Source organism: Erythrolamprus reginae, chromosome 11 (genome assembly GCF_031021105.1).
Source record: "Erythrolamprus reginae isolate rEryReg1 chromosome 11, rEryReg1.hap1, whole genome shotgun sequence".
Lineage (NCBI taxonomy): Eukaryota > Metazoa > Chordata > Lepidosauria > Squamata > Dipsadidae > Erythrolamprus > Erythrolamprus reginae.
The window spans coordinates 12,263,589-12,282,215 of record NC_091960.1 but is presented as its reverse complement, the minus strand read 5'-3'; the positions used below and the strand labels follow the sequence as shown (position 1 = coordinate 12,282,215).

The 18,627-nt window shown below is 47.6% G+C and overlaps 1 protein-coding gene across 3 annotated transcripts in view; it reads left to right on the top strand.

Moving 5' to 3' along the window:
- The window catches only part of KMT2B (lysine methyltransferase 2B), a 126,951-nt gene that overhangs the window by 96,037 nt on the left and 12,287 nt on the right, over positions 1–18,627 (top strand). For 2 of the 3 annotated variants that reach the window (XM_070764656.1, XM_070764653.1), the window contains 6 exons: positions 2,554–2,632; positions 5,090–5,250; positions 8,897–9,112; positions 11,310–12,831; positions 16,475–16,570; positions 16,660–16,766. In XM_070764656.1, coding sequence (XP_070620757.1) covers positions 2,554–2,632; positions 5,090–5,250; positions 8,897–9,112; positions 11,310–12,831; positions 16,475–16,570; positions 16,660–16,766 — 2,181 coding nt within the window. The remainder of the gene's footprint in view (positions 1–2,553; positions 2,633–5,089; positions 5,251–8,896; positions 9,113–11,309; positions 12,832–16,474; positions 16,571–16,659; positions 16,767–18,627) is intronic. The other variant, XM_070764654.1, reaches the window with a different exon arrangement.

Sequence of the window (18,627 nt, the reverse complement as noted above, 5' to 3'; positions counted from 1 at the left end):
TGGAATTGCAATTAAACTGGTCTCTGTAGCTGCCACGGCTTTCTATGTATAGCAGAGATGGCGAACGTATTTTGGTTCGTGTGCAAAAGGAAGGGAGCGCGGGATGGCGTCAGCCATGCATGTGGCCACAAAACCATAATTCCATGCGCCCCCTTGTATGCTCACTTGACACCACCACCACCACTCCCGCCATGCGATGGCACGCCTATTTTTTTGCTCTCTGCAGGCTTCACAGCCTTTTTAGGAGCCTGGGGAGGGTGAAAACGGCCTTTCCCAGCCTCCCAGAGACCCACTGGAGGCCAGAAATGGCCTATTTCAAGTAGGGGGAATGGCCATTTCTGGCCTCCGGGGTGAGGCCATTTTTGCCCTCCCCAGGCTCCTAGAAAGACTCTTTTTAGGAGCTTGGGGAGGGTGAAAACGGCCTTTCCCAGCCTCCCGGAGACCCTCCGGAAGCCAGAAATGGCCCATTTCAAGTAGGGGGAATGGGCCATTTCTGGCCTCCGGGGTGAGGCCATTTTTGCCCTCCCCAGGCTCCTAGAAAGACTCTTTTTAGGAACTTGGGGAGGGTGAAAACGGCCTTTCCCAGCCTCCCGGAGACCCTCTGGAGGCCAGAAATGGCCCATTTAAAGTAGTGGAATTGGCCATTTCTGGCCTCCGGGGTGAGGCCATTTTTGCCCTTCCCAGGCTCCTAGAAAGACTCTGGAGCTTGGGGAGAGCAAAAAATGGACCTTCCCCACCCCGTCCAGAGGTTGATAAAATCCTCTGTGCCCACTGATAAGACTCCGCGTGCCACTTGCAGAACGCACACCATAAATTCACCATCACAGATGTATGGAAAGGGATGAATGAGAACATTAAAGAAAACCTTTTCTCCAAGGGCTGCCCTGACAGCCAGGTTGGGGTCTTAAGCGAGCCCTGGTGGCGCAGTGGATACCATACAGTATTGCAGGCGTCCTCTGCTCACTGCCAGGAGTTCGATCCTGACTGACTCAAGGTTGACTCAGCCTTCCACCCTTCCGAGGTTGGTAAAATGAGGCCCCGGATTGTTGGAAAGCAATACGCTGACTATAAACATCTTAGAAAGTGCTGTAAAACACTGTGAAGTGGTATATAAGTGCTCTTACTAGTAATATCTGGGAAAGGACAGAAAAAAAAGTTCTTGTCTAGAACAGTTCTTCAATTATGGAGTGGCCTTCTGAAAGTGCACCAGATGGTTTCAGGATCACATATTTCCATTTAGGCTTTGATAACTAGTCTATTTTTAGCAAGGGGAATGCTTTAGTCCCTCTTCATTTTAATCTATGTGGTTTGGCCCTTTAAAATAGAATAGAATAGAATTTTTTATTGGCCAAGTGTGATTGGACACACAAGGAATTTGTCTTGGTGCAGATGCTCTCAGCGTACATAAAATAAAATATACATTTGTCAAGAATCATGTGGTACAACACTTAATGATTGTCATAGGGGTCAAATAAGCAATGAAGAAGCAATATTAATAAAAATCTTAGGATATACGCAACAAGTTACAGTCATACAGTCAAATTTGATCAGTTTTTAAATTTGTGTGTCAGCTATCCTGAAATCTCTCTTTACACCAGTGTTTCCCAACCTTGGCAACTTGAAGATATTTGGACTTCAACTCCCAGAATTCCCCAGCCAAATTCTGGGAGTTGAAGTCCAAATATCTTCAAGTTGCCAAGGTTGGGAAACACTGCTTTAGACCATAATAGTCTCACAAATAGAACAGTCCCCACTTGTTGCAAATAAACAGACAAGATCCCTTTAAATACCTGCCTTGCATCACACCCATTCACTCCTACTTTCAATTCTCGGCTACCCAGAATTTTTTTGCAAATGGATTTTGTTTCATTTTGGGGGATGGGGGATTAAATTCGGGTTGCTAGGGGGGAGGAGGGATTGGAGGGCCCATTGCCTATGGGGAGAGGCTAACTCAACATCCCTCTCGGCATCTTTGGGTAAGGCTGGGAGACTCCCCAGCCTTCCGCCTCGAGAGTCTCTCCCGTCAAGTGTTGAGTAGCATGACAGAGGGCTCCGGCTCTGTTGAAGACGGCTTCCTATGTTCTCTTTGCAGGAAGGGCTGTAGCTCAGTGGTAGAGCAGCTGATTTGCATGCAGAAAGTCCCAGGTTCAGTCCCATCAAATCTCCAGGTAGGGCTGGGAAAGTCCCCTGCCTGACACCTTGGAGAGCATCCGCCAATCAGAATAGACGACACGTAGTTCGGTGGACGAGTGGTCTGAGTCTCCCCCAGGCAGCTGCTTTCTCTCTTCCTACTGGCCCTGCGGTGTTTTCCAGCATGGCTAGACTGCGGTAGAAAGCCGTCGCCCGTCCTTCTCATCCTACCCACCCACCCCATTTATTTCCATGGGCCACCCACCCACCGGGACGTTCTTGGGGGCGACCCCCATGGAAAAACCAGAGACTCCCACAGCAGAATTTCAACAGGGACTTTTGCCCAGTTGGTGAAGTGTCTTGGATGGTCTCCTTGCTCGGCGAGCCTTGACGGCCTTCCCAAATCTTTGTCTCTGCTGACAGGTTCCATGAAGATCGATAGTTTGGGGATGCTGACAGACTTGTCCGAATGCGAGGGACGGCTTTTACCTGTCGGCTACCAGTGAGTATCCACTTCCGAGTTGTTGCTTGCAGTGTCGTGATCCATTCTTTTGTGGGATTCTAGAGAGCCAGAATTTTGCAATAGTGGCGAATACATTATATGTAGCTTGGGTGTAGGATGAAGTTTGTTCCCCGAGCTTATGCGTTGGTTTCTGAACGTTGGAGTCTTGAGTTTAGGAGGTCTCCTAAACCAGGGGTCTCCAAACTTGGCAACTCTAAATCTGGTGGACTTCAACTCCCAGAATTCTTGAGTTTAGGAGATCTCCTAAACCAGGGGTCTCCAATCTTGGCAACTCTAAATCTGGTGGACTTCAACTCCCAGAATTCTTGAGTTTAGGAGATCTCCTAAACCAGGGGTCTCCAATCTTGGCAACTCTAAATCTGGTGGACTTCAACTCCCAGAATTCTTGAGTTTAGGAGATCTCCTAAACCGGGGGTCTCCAACCTTGGCAACTCTAAATCTGGTGAACTTCAACTCTAAGAATTCTTGAGTTTAGGAGATCTCCTAAACCGGGGGTCTCCAACCTTGGCAACTCTAAATCTGGTGGACTTCAACTCCCAGAATTCTTGAGTTTAGGAGATCTCCTAAACCAGGGGTCTCCAAACTTGGCAACTTTAAGCCTGGTGGACTTCAACTCCCAGAATTCTTGAGTTTAGGAGATCTCCTAAACCGGGGGTCTCCAACCTTGGCAACTCTAAATCTGGTGGACTTCAACTCTAAGAATTCTTGAGTTTAGGAGATCTCCTAAACCGGGGGTCTCCAACCTTGGCAACTTTAAGCCTGGTGGACTTCAACTCCCAGAATTTCCCAGCCAACTTTGCTTAAGGACCCAACAATCAGTCTTTCTCACGATGTCACTAAGGACCAGGCCAACCATCAAGTTACACCCAAATGACAAAGTCAAAGGAGGAAGAAAAAGGTTGATGACAAAACCATCCTCAGAAGAGCTCTAACCAGGTATCTGCTTTGCTTTGCCATGTTAGGCCTGGGGCCACAAGACATAAAGCAGAGATCTTCAAATTTGCCAACTTTAAGACTTGTGGACTTCAACTCCCACAATTCTCCAGCCAGCATGACTAGCTGGAGAATTCTGGGAGTTGAAGTCCGCCAGGTTTAAAGCTGCCAAGGTTTGAAGAACTGAAGAAGTTACCTAGCCTGGTAACGAAACATTTGGAAACCAACCCACAAGCTCAAGAGAACGAACCTTCATCCTCAGACAGAATTTTGACGCTGGGTTGCATTCACACGCATATGCTGTGGTCACATCACTGTGTTTTATGACAGTTTTCCCCCAAACCAGCATCTACTTGGCTTGCTTAAAAACGATAGATTAGTTTAATGACTGCTGCAACCAACATCCTAAAATCAGTTCAGTCACCTAACCAATCCCTCTTATGACCACACTGGATATACTCTCCACTATGGTTATAATTCGAGGACTTTCCTGTATAGGAAATGTGTTAGCTAAAGATTCTTCTTCTTCTTCACCCAGCCTCTAAAATGCTTCCTGAATGGCCACATTAGCTAGAATGATGTGAGATGTGGCCATACACCTCTAGGACAGGGGGCTCCAACCTTGACAACTTTAAGACTTGTGGACTTCAACTCCCAGAGTTCCTCAGCCAGCTTTGCTTTATTGGCTGAGGAATTCTGGGAATTGAAGTCCACAAGTCTTAAAGTTGCTAAGGTTAGAGACCCCTGCTCTAGAGCAGTGTTTCCCAACCTTTTTGAGCTGCGGCACATTATTCACATTTACAAAAACCTGGGGAGCATTAAGGGGGGGAGGGAGCTAAAAAAAGTTTGGACAAAAAAAATCTCTCCTTCCCTTTCGCTCTATTTCTCTCTCCATCCCTCTTTCTCTCTTCCTCTCTTTTTTGCTTTCTTTCTCTCTCCCTCCTTCCCCCCTCTTCGCTTCGCTTCGTGGCACATCTGACCATGTCTCATGGCACACTAGTGTGCCACGGCACACTGGTTGAAAAACACTGCTCTAGATGGTACCAGGTTGGAAAAGGGCGAACGACCTTTTAGACATGAAAGGGCACATCTCTGGTAGCGTTTTTAGGGGACCTTTTTCCCCTAATGGAATAGGATTAAGATTTTTTAATTTTATTTTTCTAATTCTGCCCTTTCCAGTTTTCTAGTTTGTTGGATATCCTTTTTTTTTTAAAGCACTTTAAGCTTGTCTTAGAACTTAAAACAAACTTAAGGCTGGATGATCACATTTAATCATTTCCTTTTTAAAAGGATAAAATGGCTCTTTTAAAAAATATTTTCTTTCTCTCGTGATGGCAGGAAACCTTGCTACAAAATTTCAGCGCTGGTATTTAGGGGTTGTTAGGGATTGCAGGTTGTCCACTTCTTCTCTAAGCAGGGAGGGGCCTGATTCCTAGCCCTCCCGCTGCTTAGACCAAGAAGGCAGAGAGATCCTTTGCTTCCTTCTGAACATATCCCCATCAGATGTTCCAGATTATATTGGAGCACAGTCGATGCCCGAAAGCGGTGCGGATATACATGTCGGGTCCTGGAGTATCGGCCGAAGCTGAGCCAAGAAAAGCCAGATGCCTCAGGGATACAGGAAGAGAACCGCACAATTGTACACAGTCCTGCTGCCCCTATAGGTAAGTCCGCTCTGGGCCTTTTTTTCTAGACTTTTTAAAAAATACATTTTATTGTGTTTTTTCTCATTAAACTAATATTCCTAACTGTGATCATTTACATACTATTTACAGACCATAACGTTCAAATTCAAATATATTCCATACACTTCAATTATACATTTTATTTTTTCCTCTATTTTCTCCCTTCTTTTTCTGTTTTTTCTATCCTCAGTCCAATTGTACCACTTCTCCCATATTGCATAATATTCTGAATCTATTTGTCCTTTCAGTTCAATTGTTCATTTATCCATTTCAGCAGAATCAATTTTTTTAAATCACTAAACTCTGGGAAGATATACAGTGTTCCCTCGCTTTTCGCGGGGGATGCGTTCCGAGACTGCCCGCAAAAGTCGAATTTCCGTGAAGTGGAGATGCGGAAGTAAATACACTATTTTGGGCTATGAACAGTATCACAAACCTTCCCTTAACACTTTAAACCCCTAAAGTGCAATTTCCCATTCCCTTAGCAACCATTTAGATCAGTGTTTCCCAACCTTTTTTGAGCCGCGGCACATTATTCATGTTTTCAAAATTCTGGGGAACACTGAAGGCGGGGGGCGGGGGGGCTAAAGAAAAGTTTGGACAAAAAAAATATCTCTTCCTCCATTTCACTCTATTTCTCCCTCCCTCTTTCTCTCTCTTCCTTCCCTTCTTTCTCTCCATCCCTCTTTCTTTCTTTCTTCCTCTCTTTTTTGCTCTCTTTCTCTCTCCCTCCTTCCCTCCCTCTATGTCTTTCCCTCTCCCTCCTTCTCCCTTTCTTTCTCTCTCTTGCTTTCTTTCCCTCTCTTTCTCTTGCTTTCTTTCTCTCATTCTCTCTCCCCTCCTTTTTCTCTCTCTCTCTTTCTCTCTCGTTCACCACGCCAGCAACAGAGAGAAAAAGAAAGAGCGAGAGAGCCGGAGAGAGAGTGGAGTGCGCAGCAGCCATCAGCCTCCTCGCCCTCCCAGACGTCCCCAGCGCCCGGCCTCGCGCCGCCTCCCGTTAGCCCGGCCGAAAGCCACACAGTCCCGGACTCCCGGATCGCTCGCTTCTCCGGCCAGCGCGGCGCTTTCCTGGGCAGATGGCTTTGCTGACTGGAGAAGCGAGCGATCCGGGAGTCCGGGACTGTGTGGCTTTGCGCCATGAAGAGAAAACGGCAGCAGGGAAAAGTCGGCCGTTTTCTCTTCATGGCGCAAAGCCACACGGTCCCGGACTCCCGGATTGCTCGCCCCAAGGCAGGAGGCGGCGGAGGAGAGTGGGCGGATCGGGCAGGCAATGGGGCAGGGCGGAGAAGCCTGGGGCGTGTTTGGCTGGAGGCACCGTGGGGAGGCAGGGGCAGGGAGGTGCGGCAGTAGGTGCCTCCGGCCAAACGCGCCCCTGGCTTCTCCGCCCTGCCCCATTGCCCGCCCGATCCGCCCACTCTCCTCCGCCACGCCGCGGCACACCAATTGGGAAACGCTGATTTAGATCATTACTCACCATGTTTATTTATTGAAGTTTATTAAAGGAAATATTTATTAAAGTCGGATGAAAGTTTGGCGATGACATATGACGTCATCGGGCGGGAAAAACCGTGGTATAGGGGGAAAACCCGCAAAGTATTTTTTAATTAATATTTCTGAAAAACCGTGGTATAGACATTTCGCAAAGTTTGAATCCGCGAATATCGAGGGAATACTATCCTTTTTTCTTCAACATTGCACAAACGCTATTCTTGCTGCTGTTATTATATGCAATATGATATATAGAGAGAGTGGTACCTCTACCTAAGAACGCCTCTACTTACGAACTTTTCTAGATAAGAACCGGGTGTTCAAGATGTTTTTGCCTCTTCTCAAGAACCATTTTCCACTTACATACACTTTAATGTTACATTTTTAACTATCGTTTTTGTTTTTCTTTTATTAATTTTAAGGCCTGTTACTTCTCCATGTCTCTTATATCCCATATTAGAATTGGTCCTGTCTCCTTTGGATCCTCAATAAAGAATACTAGGTCGTCCGCAAACGCCTGGATTTTATACGCCTGGATTTTCCGTTCTGATTTTGGTCCCTTTAATCTCTCCATTTGCTCTAATCCTCATTAGTAAAGACTTTGGTTTCTCTTGTTTTGCATTTTGCTATTCCATCTCATGCAGAAATGTGGCAGAGGATTTTTTGCATCCCTTAATGTCCTCCTTAATGAGGAGAGACAGAGGATTGGATTCAGCTCAACCAACTCATAGGATAGTTCTGCAGTCCTTCTACCTCCTAGATTTCACAACTCTGGGAACTTCTAAGATGTCTTATTGGACTGTCCCTTCTTCTCCTCCTTACATTTCAGTGAATTAGGTCCCTGAATCCTTTCCAGATACAGTAATACCTCGTCTTACGAACCTAATTGGTTCCCAGGGGAGGTTCGTAAGGCGAAAAGTTCATAAGGCGAAACATTGTTTCCCATAGGAAACAATGAAAAATGAATTAATGCGTGCAACGAAAAAAACCGCAAAAAAATGCCGCCGCCCGGCTGTTTCAATTGAAGCAGCCGGGTGCTTCTCAGCGTTCTCCCAATGCCGAACCCGGAAGTTCGGCAAAGGTTCAGGTTCGGGTGGCCGCCGAGAAGCCCCACCGCCCAGCTGTCACCTTTTGAAACAGCCGGGGGGCTTCTCGGCGGCCTCCCGAACGCCGAACCCGGAAGTTCGGGTTTGGTGTTTGGGCTCAGGAGGACGCTGGGAAGCCCCCCGACTGTTTCAAAAAGCGACAGCCGGGCGGCGGGGCTTCTCAGCAGCCTCCCGAACCCGAACTTTTGCTGATCATCCGGGTTCGGCGTTCGGGAGGCGGCCGAGAAGCCCCGCCGCCCAGCTGTCGTCTTTTGAAACAGCTGTGGGGCTTCTCGGCGGCCTCCGGAACGCCGAACCCGGAAGTTCGGCAAAAGTTCGGGTTCAGGAGGCCGCTGAGAAGCCCCCGGCTGTTTCAAAAGACGACAGCCGGGCGGTGGGGACGGGTTCGTAAGACGGAAAACGTACATAAGAAGAGGCAAAAAATATCCAAACCCCGGGTTCGTATCTCGAGTTGTTCGTATGGCGAGGGGTTCGTATCATGAGGTACCACTGTATCTTGCTGTGCTTATAGAAGAGAATGTTAGTAGCTGAGGGTTGAACTGTGGGGTCCTTGGTACTCTCTTAAGTTTTGCGGTTTTCTGACAGACGTTTCATTACCAAACTGGATAACATCATCAGTGCCTTAACATTATCTTGCTCTTCTGAATTTACTTCAGCCCCTTTTGGCTAGCTCAGAGGTAGGCAAAGTTGGCTCTTCTATGACTCGTGGACTTCAGCTCCCAGAATTCCTGAGCCAGTCATGCAAGCTCGGGAATTCTGGGAGTTGAAGTCCACAGGTCATAGAAGAGCCAACTTTGCCTACCCCTGGGCTAGCTTCTTGCCTATTTCTACGCAAGATATCTTTGTTACTCTCTACACTCCATCAGTCAGATCTGGAATGGCCTCCAGATCATAAACCTGGAAGTGTATTATCTTGAACAAGTAGCATGTTACTAAGAAAAGTCTGGTTAAGGTCCTCGCCCCTTAGCCATTTCAGGTCTCTAAGTTCCACTGCTTCTGGTTTCTATTTTTGACATATTGATTGTTTTCAGACTCTAACCTCAGAGACAAGCCACTTCAGGAGGCCCCTTCTCCTCTCCCACCCCTGGAGCGCCACTCTCCAGCACAGAACCCAGGGCCTCTGCCACCTCCAGAACCTGCTGTCTCCAAGCCTAAACCTCTCACTGGAGCGCGCATCAAAGTGCCCAACTACTCCCCTACCCGCCGGCCCCTAAGCGGGGTGTCGTCCCGCCCGTTGCCTTCTCCCGGTGAGTACTTGGCAGCCCACATCCATAGGGTGTGGGTCACACATATTTTAAAAATCAAGGCAGGGGTTGCAGCTTACCTCCGCTACCAGTGTGGTTGCGTGTGCAGCTCCGGTGACCAACGGGCGGGGTGCGCGCCGGAGTGAGATTTGGCTTCTGCACATGCACAGGAAGAAAATCTTGCGAGAAGACATGCAGGCACGGGAGATTTTGGGGATTTTTTTGCTTCTGCACACGCGCAGCAGCAGAAAATTACCAAAATCTCACACACCTGTGGGTCCTCTCATGAGATTTTGCTTCCTGGGCATGCGCAGAAGCCAAATCTTGCTCCAGCAGATGCCCACCGGTCAACGCCCCCGTCCCGTCCAGGTACCGGAACACTCCCCCCCATCCAAGTGTTGTGTGTATTCCCTTGCAGCAGGAGGAGTTTTCAGATTCAGGTGATGAGTGGGATTAAGAGATCATAAATCTCCCTGCTCTACCAACAGTTAGCAATGGATAGAGCCGGGGTGGCGCAGCAGGTAGAGTGCTATACTGCAGGCCACTGAAGCTGACTGTAGATCTGAAGGTCAGTGGTTCAAATCTCATCACCGGCTCAAGGTTGACTCAGCCTTCCATCCTTCCGAGGTGGGTAAAATGAGGTCCCGGATTGTGGGGGCATATGCTGGCTCTGTTAAAAAGTGCTATTGCTAACATGTTGTAAGCCGCCCTGAGTCTAAGGAGAAGGGTGGCATAAAAATCGAATAAATAAATAAATATATAAATGTTAGTGAAGACCACGGAGCTAATGATATAGACATGAGTTCGAGTGGCTCAAATGGGGGAGATCACAGATAGAGGGATGCTCGTTTCAGAAACCCTGGGAAAAAAGAGGGAGGAGCTATTAGAGAGGAATTAATTAATGAATTACTTCACATCCGGGTGTAAAACGGAAGAGAGGCTGAATTCGTTCAATCTTGCAAAATAAGATTGGCCGTGCTCCAGAGCGTAAGCTATCATGTGTGATTTATTACTTGTTTCTTTATGACTCCTGGCTAGCCCTAATTAGCCATAAATTTTAGAATGACTTGTGGAATGTCTTTTATGTTACTGCCAAGCTTATCTACTTGGTTGCTGTGATAATAATGATGAGAGAAGAAAACTGCGTGCAGAGTTGAACTGTTAAAGGAGAAATTAAAGAGGATATGTTTTACAATGAGAGGCATGGAGAATTCCTTTATTCCAAGTATTTATATGAACCAGCCTGAAATCAGAACACCAAGTAGGAGCCCTATGCTGGTTAGTTGTTGAACCAACTCCTGGTCCTGGGACAAAACAATTCCCAGAGAGGTAGCACAGAAGTGATAGGGGTCACTTTTTTCCTCTGTAGTTTTCCAATTGAGTCATAATGACTCGGATTCATTCATTCCATTAGACCACCATCCCGGGTTGGTTGTGTGTGAAACACAACGCTAGGCTCAACCCATCCCAAATGTAGCAGAAGGGATGAGAGAACCTGGACGTAGAATAAAAAAGGGGGGGGATCAGCCTAGAATCCCTACATAGCTGTAAAAGAACTAAGTCCAACCTTTTGCGGTTGACCTTTATCCAACTCTAAGCAGTGTTACACAGGAGCTTTGTGAATACAGTGTTCCCTCGATTTCCGCGGGGAATGCTTTCCGAGACCGCCTGCGAATGTCGAATTTCCGCGAAGTAGAGATGCGGAAGTAAATACACTATTTTGGGCTATGAACAGTATCGCAAGCCTTCTCTTAACACTTTAAACCCCTACATTGCAATTTCCCATTCCCTTTGCAACCATTTAGATTGTTACTCAGCATGTTTATTTATGAAAGTTTATTTTAAAAAAATATTTATTAAAGGCAGACGAAAGTTTGACGATGACATATGACGTCATCGGGTGGGAAAAACCGTGGTATAGGGAAAAAACCCGCAAAGTATTTTTTAATTAATATTTTTGAAAAACCGTGGTATAGACTTTATGCAAAGTTCGAACCCGCGAAAATCGAGGGAACACTGTACTACTATAATTGTCCCAACTGACGTAGGGGAAAGAGTTGAAAACTGGTGGGATAGGTTTGGGTGGTTTGTGTCCACAGCACATTCCTGACCAGGAAAGATCCCAGCAGCCAATGAAAAAACGTTCACACTTCTTAACCCCCTCCTCTTTTTTCTCTTTCCCTCCCCCTTTTTTTTGCAGGAAGCGCATCCTCCATGTCCCATCATATCTTGACTGTGGGTGACCCCGACTTCCCCCCTCCGCGCCGCACACAACGCCTCAGCCCCATGTCCCCCAGCAGCAACCCTCGCCCCCGCCGGTCCCCCCTCCCGCTCCAAACCCCTGCTAGCAGGACTAGCCCCCCCAGCACCTCTCTCAGGGTAATGCCACCCCTCCCAGACTACCCCATGGCTGGGAACGGCTTCCGGCATCCTTCTACCTCAGCCAGGTGTGACGAGCAGCGGCCCGTAGCTACCTCACCCCCTCCCTCGTCCCCCCCTGTGCCACCGGAGCTGGCCTTCGAGCTCAACGTCTCCGACTTGGAATTTGTCGACAGCCTTCTGGAGGAACCTTTCCAGGAGGAAGAGTTGGGAGGGCCACGGACATGTCCCGCTTCGCCCAGCCTGGGCCTGCCCCAGTTAGATGGGCGGGGCGACGAGAGCGAGGAGGAAGGAGAAGCCGGACACTACTTCCGTTTCCCACGTACGGTGGTGACCCGAGACCCCCCTCTGCTGCCTTACTCACCGGAACTCCCGCTGTCCCACATCCACCAGCTGGACGGCATAGACGATGGCACGGACAGTGAGGCGGATGCCACGGGGGGTCATCCTTCCGCCAAGGGCAAGCAGCCCGAGCCGAGGGTCGAGCGAGAGCTGGCCGGCCCCACGGCAGCCCCGGAGGACTTGCCCTCGGACATTGTGGACTTTGTGCTGAAGAATATGGACGCCCCCGAGAGCAAGGCCAGCTCGCTTCCTTGCCTCGGCCCGATGCCGCTGCCACCGGCACCTCCTACCTCTGCCAGCCTCAACGGCACCGAGTCAGCCCATCCCATCCTGGCTCCAGATCCAGCTCCAACCTTAACCCTCGGTTGTGCCCAAGTGCCCTCCACCCCCGGATTGACGACGGTGCTGGGACCCGAGGCCCAAAAGCCCAATTCCAGAATCATTCTGGTGAACAAGCTGGCCCAGGTCTGCATGAAAGTTCCGGGCGAGGAAAGCCCATCACTGGCCACTCAAGACGGGGAGCAGGTTTTCAAGCCAAGCCCCGCCCCCATGTCCACCGCTCCCAATCTCGGCACGGTCATCCTGCGGGCGCCTCTGGGCCTGGCTCCTAACCCTTTGCCCACTTGGACGATACGGGGGCCGGTGCTTAGCATGGTACCCATGATGAATGTGGTGGGCACCACATCTCAGGCTGTCAGTGGCGGGCAGTTGGCACTGAGTGCCCCGGCTCTGGTGACGCCTTCCCTGGGGCTCCAGCAGACGTGTCTTCTTCAGCCTGTCGCCATGAATTCCGGGGTGCTTAGTATCCCCGGTTTGGTGTCTCTGCCCAGCCCTCGCCCAGCCATCCGGGTCAAGAGAGTTTCCACCTTTGTCGGAAATGTGCCCATCAAGAAGATGAAAGCGGACGGAGTTAATGACGAGGAGCTCCCTCCTGTATCCCCAATAGTTACTCCTGATCACTTGGCAAATAATTGCATTTCTGGCAGCACAATGGCTCCTGGGTAAGTACAAGGCATCTTAGTTATTCTTTTTCTATTCCTCCCATGTTAATTACCGTATTTTTCAGAGTAGAAGACACACCTTTCCCCCCTAAAAAGGGTGGAAATGTCAGTACATCTTATACACTGTATAGTCTGGAGGACAGAAGGGAAAGGAGGGGACATGATCGAAACATTTAAATATGTTAAAGGATTAAATAAGGTTCAGGAGGGAAGTGTTTTTAATAGGAAAGTGAACACAAGAACAAGGGGACACAATCTGAAGTTAGTTGGGGGAAAGATCAAAAGCAACGTGAGAAAATATTATTTTACTGAAAGAGTAGTAGATGCTTGGAACAAACTTCCAGCAAACGTGGTTGGTAAATCCACAGTAACTGAATTTAAACATGCCTGGGATAAACATATATCTATTGTAAGATAAAATACAGGAAATAGTATAAGGGGAGACTAGATGGACCATGAGGTCTTTTTCTGCTGTCAGTCTTCTATGTTTCTATGTTTCTACATGGAATATAGCCATTTTGGGGCTCCCGAAGCGCTGACCCCATGTCCCATTTCCCCCCAGAAACTTTTACTACATGGCTGTACAGCCTTGTTTTTTTTTAAAAAAAAACATAAATGATCTTGGAACCAATTTTGGGGAAGAAAACATATATATTATTATTGTTGTTGTTCTTGTTGTTAGCCGCCCCGAATCTTTGGAGAGGGGCGGCATACAAATCTACTAAATAATAATAATAATAATAATAATAATAATAATTATTATTATTATTATTATTATTATTATTATTATTATTATTATTATTATTATTTAGATTTGTATGCCACCCCTCTCCGAAGACTCGGAGCGGCTCACAACAACAAAACACAGTACAAATCCAATGATTAAAAAACAATTGAAAACCCTTAATATAAAAACAGTCATACATCCCAGACAAACCATACATAAAACGGAAACGGCCCAGGGGAATCAAATCCAAATAATAAATAAATAAAATAAATAAATTTCCCCATGCCTGTTGGCAGAGGTGGGTTTTAAGGAGTTTGCAAAAGGCAAGGAAGGTGGGGGCAATCCTAATCTCTGGGGGGAGCTGGTTCCAGAGGGTCGGAGCCACCACAGAGAAGGCTCTTCCCCTGGGTCCCGCCAGACAACATTGTTTGGTCGACGGGACCCGGAGAAGGCCAACTCTGTGGGACCTAACCGGTTGCTGGGATTCGTGCGGCAGAAGGCGGTCCCGGAGATATTCTGTTCCGATGCCATGAAGGGCTTTATAGGTCATAACCAACACTTTGAATTGTGAGCGGAAACTGATTGGCAACCAATGCAGACTGCGGAGTGTTGGTGTGCCATAGGCATATCTGGGGAAGCCCATGATTGCTCTCAAAGCTGCACTCTGCACGATCTGAAGTTTCCAAACACTCTTCAAAGGTAGCCCTATGTTTTATGTTAGTAATGTGTCTGTAAGGTTTGACATTCCAGGGGTGTGTACAAATGTCTTTATATCACAATATAAACCAATTTTGAAACATCCGGGGGGGAAATGCAGCAAACTCCAGTTCCCAGTCACCTTGATCTCTGAGTCAGCTACTGGGTGTCGGGAGCCTTAGTTGTTCGCATCTGCATGACTGGCTGAAGACAGCTATACCGTCAGTCGGCTTCAGTATCGTCCGCCTTGCAGAAATATCTAAATGGCATTGGTTTCCCTTGCCCAAGTGTTTACAGGTGGCCCTTGACTTACGACCAAGCTTGAGCCCAGAATTTATGTTGCTAAGTGAGAAATCCGTTAAGTGAGTTTGGGTCACATTGGATAGCTTTCCTTGCCACTTTTATTACAAGTCAATCACTACAGTTGTTCAGTTAGTAACAGGAGATCACATGACTCCAGGACACTGCGACCATTAGTAGTAGTAGTAGTAGTAGTAGTATTTATTAGATTTGTATGCCGCCCTTCTCCGAAGACTCGGGGCGACTCACAGGATACAATATAAAACAGTGAATACAAAGACAAATTAAATTAATTTAAAAACTACGCAATCTAAAAAACCCAATATATTAAAATCAATCAAATAAATTTAATTTGCAGCCATACATCACATTTATTGGCCAGGGGGGTCTAGATCTCATTGCCCCAAGCTTGGCGACATAAGTGAGTCTTGAGACTTGTGAAATGAGAGGAAGGTGGGGGCAGTGCGAATCTCCGGGGGGAGCTGATTCCAGGGACCGGGGCCCCCACAGAGAAGGCTCTTCCCCTAGGCCCCACCAAGTGACGTTGTCTAGTTGACGGGACCTGGAGAAGACCGACTCTGTGGGACCCAACCAGTCGAAGAAGGCGGTCCCGCAAGTAATCTGGCCCGATGCCATGTAGGGCTTTGTAGGTCATAACCAACACTTTGAATTGCATCCAGAAACCAATCGGCAACCAATGCAGTCCATGGAGTGTTGGAGAGACATGGGCACGTCTGGGGAGGCCCATCATTTATTAATTTTATTTATTTATTTATTTATTTATTAGATTTGTATGCCGCCCCTCTCCGTAGACTCGGGGCGGCTAACAACAATCATCAAAAGAGCATCTAACCAATCTAATATTTCAAATAGTTAAAAAACCCTTATTAAAAAACTAAACATACACACAAACATACCATGCATAAATTGTATAGGCCTGGGAGGGGGAGGAATATCTCAATTCCCCCGTGCCTGATGACAGACATGGGTTTTAAGAAGCTTACGAAAGGCGAGGAGGGTGGGGGCAATTCTGATCTCTGGGGGGAGCTGGTTCCAGAGGGTCGGGGCTGCCACAGAGAAGGCTCTTCCCCTGGGTCCCGCCGGACGACATTGTTTAGTTGATGGGACCCGGAGAAGGCCCACTCTGTGGGAACTAACTGGTCGCTGGGATTCGTGCGGCAGAAGGCGGTTCCGGAGGTATTCTGGTCCGGTGCCATGAAGGGCTTTATAGGTCATAACCAACATACAGATGAACCAGTTGCTAAGTGTCTAAAATTTTGATCATGTTGCGGTTTCGAATGGTCCCTAAATGAACCTGGCTGCCGATCGGTTTCCGGTCACAATTAAAGTGTTGGTAATGACCTTTAAATCCCTACATGGCATTGGGCCAGAATACATCCGGAACCGCCTTCTACTGCACGAATCCCAGCAGCCAATAAGGTCCCACAGAGTTGGCCTTCTCCGGGTCCCGTCGACCAAACAATGTCAGGGGAAGAGCCTTCTCTGTGGCGGCCCCGGCCCTCTGGAATCAACTCCCCCCAGAGATTAGAACGGCACCCACCCTCCTTGTCTTTCGCAAATTACTCAAGACCCACCTTTGTCGCCAGGCATGGGGGAGTTAGGATATTCCTTCCCCATGGCCATTACAAGTTGTGTATGGTATGTTTGTGTGTATGTTTGGTTTTTATAATAAGGGTTTTTAGTTGTTTTATTAAATTGGATTGTTACATGTTGTTTTTTCTCATTGTTGTTAGCCGCCCCGAGTCTGCGGAGAGGAGCGGCATACAAATCCAATAAATAATAATAAATAATAATAATAACCGTCGTAAGTCGAGGACTGCCTGTGATTTATGCAAGCTTGTGTGTGTGTGTGTGTGTGCGTATGTTATGTATTGAAATGGCCCCTTTGCCCTCCTACAGCCTTGGGAGGGTACGGATGAAGACGCCCACAACAAAGGGCGTCCTAAACCTGGATGCATTCAAAGAGGAGACCAGCATCGTCAGCGAAAACGAGCTGTAAGTGTGTTGGCTTCAAGCTACAGGAACCCTGGAGTTTGCTTGCTCGCTTGCCGGCCCTTAATCTTTCATTTCCGATGTCTCTGCAGGTCTCCGATGGAGCATTCTCCTTCCTTGGCAGCATTGCATTCCCATCCTGGATCCCCGGAGCAGATCCCAAAGTCTGTGCTGGAACACGTCTGGCATAGATACGCAGGTAAAAGCCCTCCGCTTATGTCCGGTTTAGTGAGAGCGCTCAAGAAATGACAGGAGGTCTTGATAAATATATTCAAGGCAGAGGTGGGCTGCTAAGGTAGAACGGTGCCGTGCGCTCCCCCCGTGGCCACCGTTCCCTGTAGGTTGCGCACACTTGCGCCAGCGCCCCCCAAAACGCCCCCCCATGCACCCTTTTCCAAGGGCGCGCACGGAGCCGCGGCCGCCCCCCCGTGCCTCTAGCCCCCTCGCGCCCCTGGCTACTCGCCGCTGCCCCGCCGCTCCCGCTGTCCCTTCGCTGAGAGCGCTTTCGTCCCAGGCTCTCAGCGAAGGGGCTGCAGGAGAGGCGGGGCAGGCATTGCCCGTGGCTCTTGAGTGGTAGCAGAGTCCAGTGTAATTATGCTGCTAAACCTGGGCAGCTGGCGAAATCGTGTGCGGACACCGCTAGAGCTGCGTGTCCGTGCGCAATTTCGCTACCTGCCCAGGTGCAGTACCATAATTGCCCTGGACTCCGCTAGCACTCAGAGCCATGGGGGCGAGCACACGGCACCGTTCCACCTTAGCAGCCCACCTTGGATTCAAGGGCATTCACACCAGTCTTCGTTATATTCCTACAATTCAAAATGAAATGGCAATTTTTATCTTTGGAGAGGGGTGGCATACAAATCTAATTGATAATAATAATAATAATAATAATAATAATAATAATAATAATAATTATTATTATTATTATTATTATTATTATTATTATTATTATTATTATTATTATTATTATGTCAGTACAACACAGCAAACGAGATCACTATGCTGGATTTTGTATTTCATCACCAGTCGGGTGCTTCCCAAGCACCTAGGACTGTGTGATGTAGCAGCGAATTATGTTTGCCGATCCCAGTAAAGCAGCCTTTTGCAATTGACAGATGGAGATTTTGTCAATTCCGATGATTTACAAATGTCCCCTGAGATCCTTTGGTACTGCGCCCAGCGTGCCAAGTACCACTGGGACCACTTTCACGGGCTTATGCCAGAGTCGGTGCAGCTCGATTTTTAGATCTTTGTATTTCACTAATTTCTCTAGCTGCTTCTCCTCAATTCTGCTGTCCCCTGGGATTGCGATGTCGATGATCCATACTTTCTTTTTCTCCACGATCACAATGTCTGGTGTGTGATGCTTCAGAATTCTTTGCTTGTTCATTTTCGACCACTTTTTCGGGCTTATGATCCCACCAGTTCTTTCCCACTGGTAAATGGTAGTTCCGGAACACGTATTATTATTATTATTATTATTATTATTATTATTATTATTATTATTTGTTTGTTTGTTTGTTTGTTTGTTTGTTTGTTTATTTATTTATTTATTTATTTATTTATTTATTTATTTATTTATTTATTTATTGGATTTGTATGCTGCCTCTCTCCAGAGACTCCAGACATGATGATGATGATTATTATTATTATTATTATTATTATTATTATCATCCAACCCTTGGGGGATGTACCAGCCTAATGTGGAAATTACATGGAGGTCTAATAATTTAAATGCCCATATGCTCTTAATATTTAATGGCTGGTTATCCTGAAACTGCCATTCAGACTGACCCTTGTGTATCCTCTTGGAAGCACCCTGCGCCTCCTTCACATACTCCATTCACCCTCCGATCCTCACAACACCTCTGTGACCACCTTCCTGCCATCTTGCTTGCAAGCCACCTGGGACTTTCAATTTCCTGCCTGCTTCCCCAATGATTTGCCTATGGGAAGCCAGCAGGAAGTTGCAGAACCAAACCAGACAGTTACAGAGGTGCAGAGCAGCCAGTGTGGGTATATAGGTCCAGTGCTCAAACGGACAGCGTACCTGCCTCTGG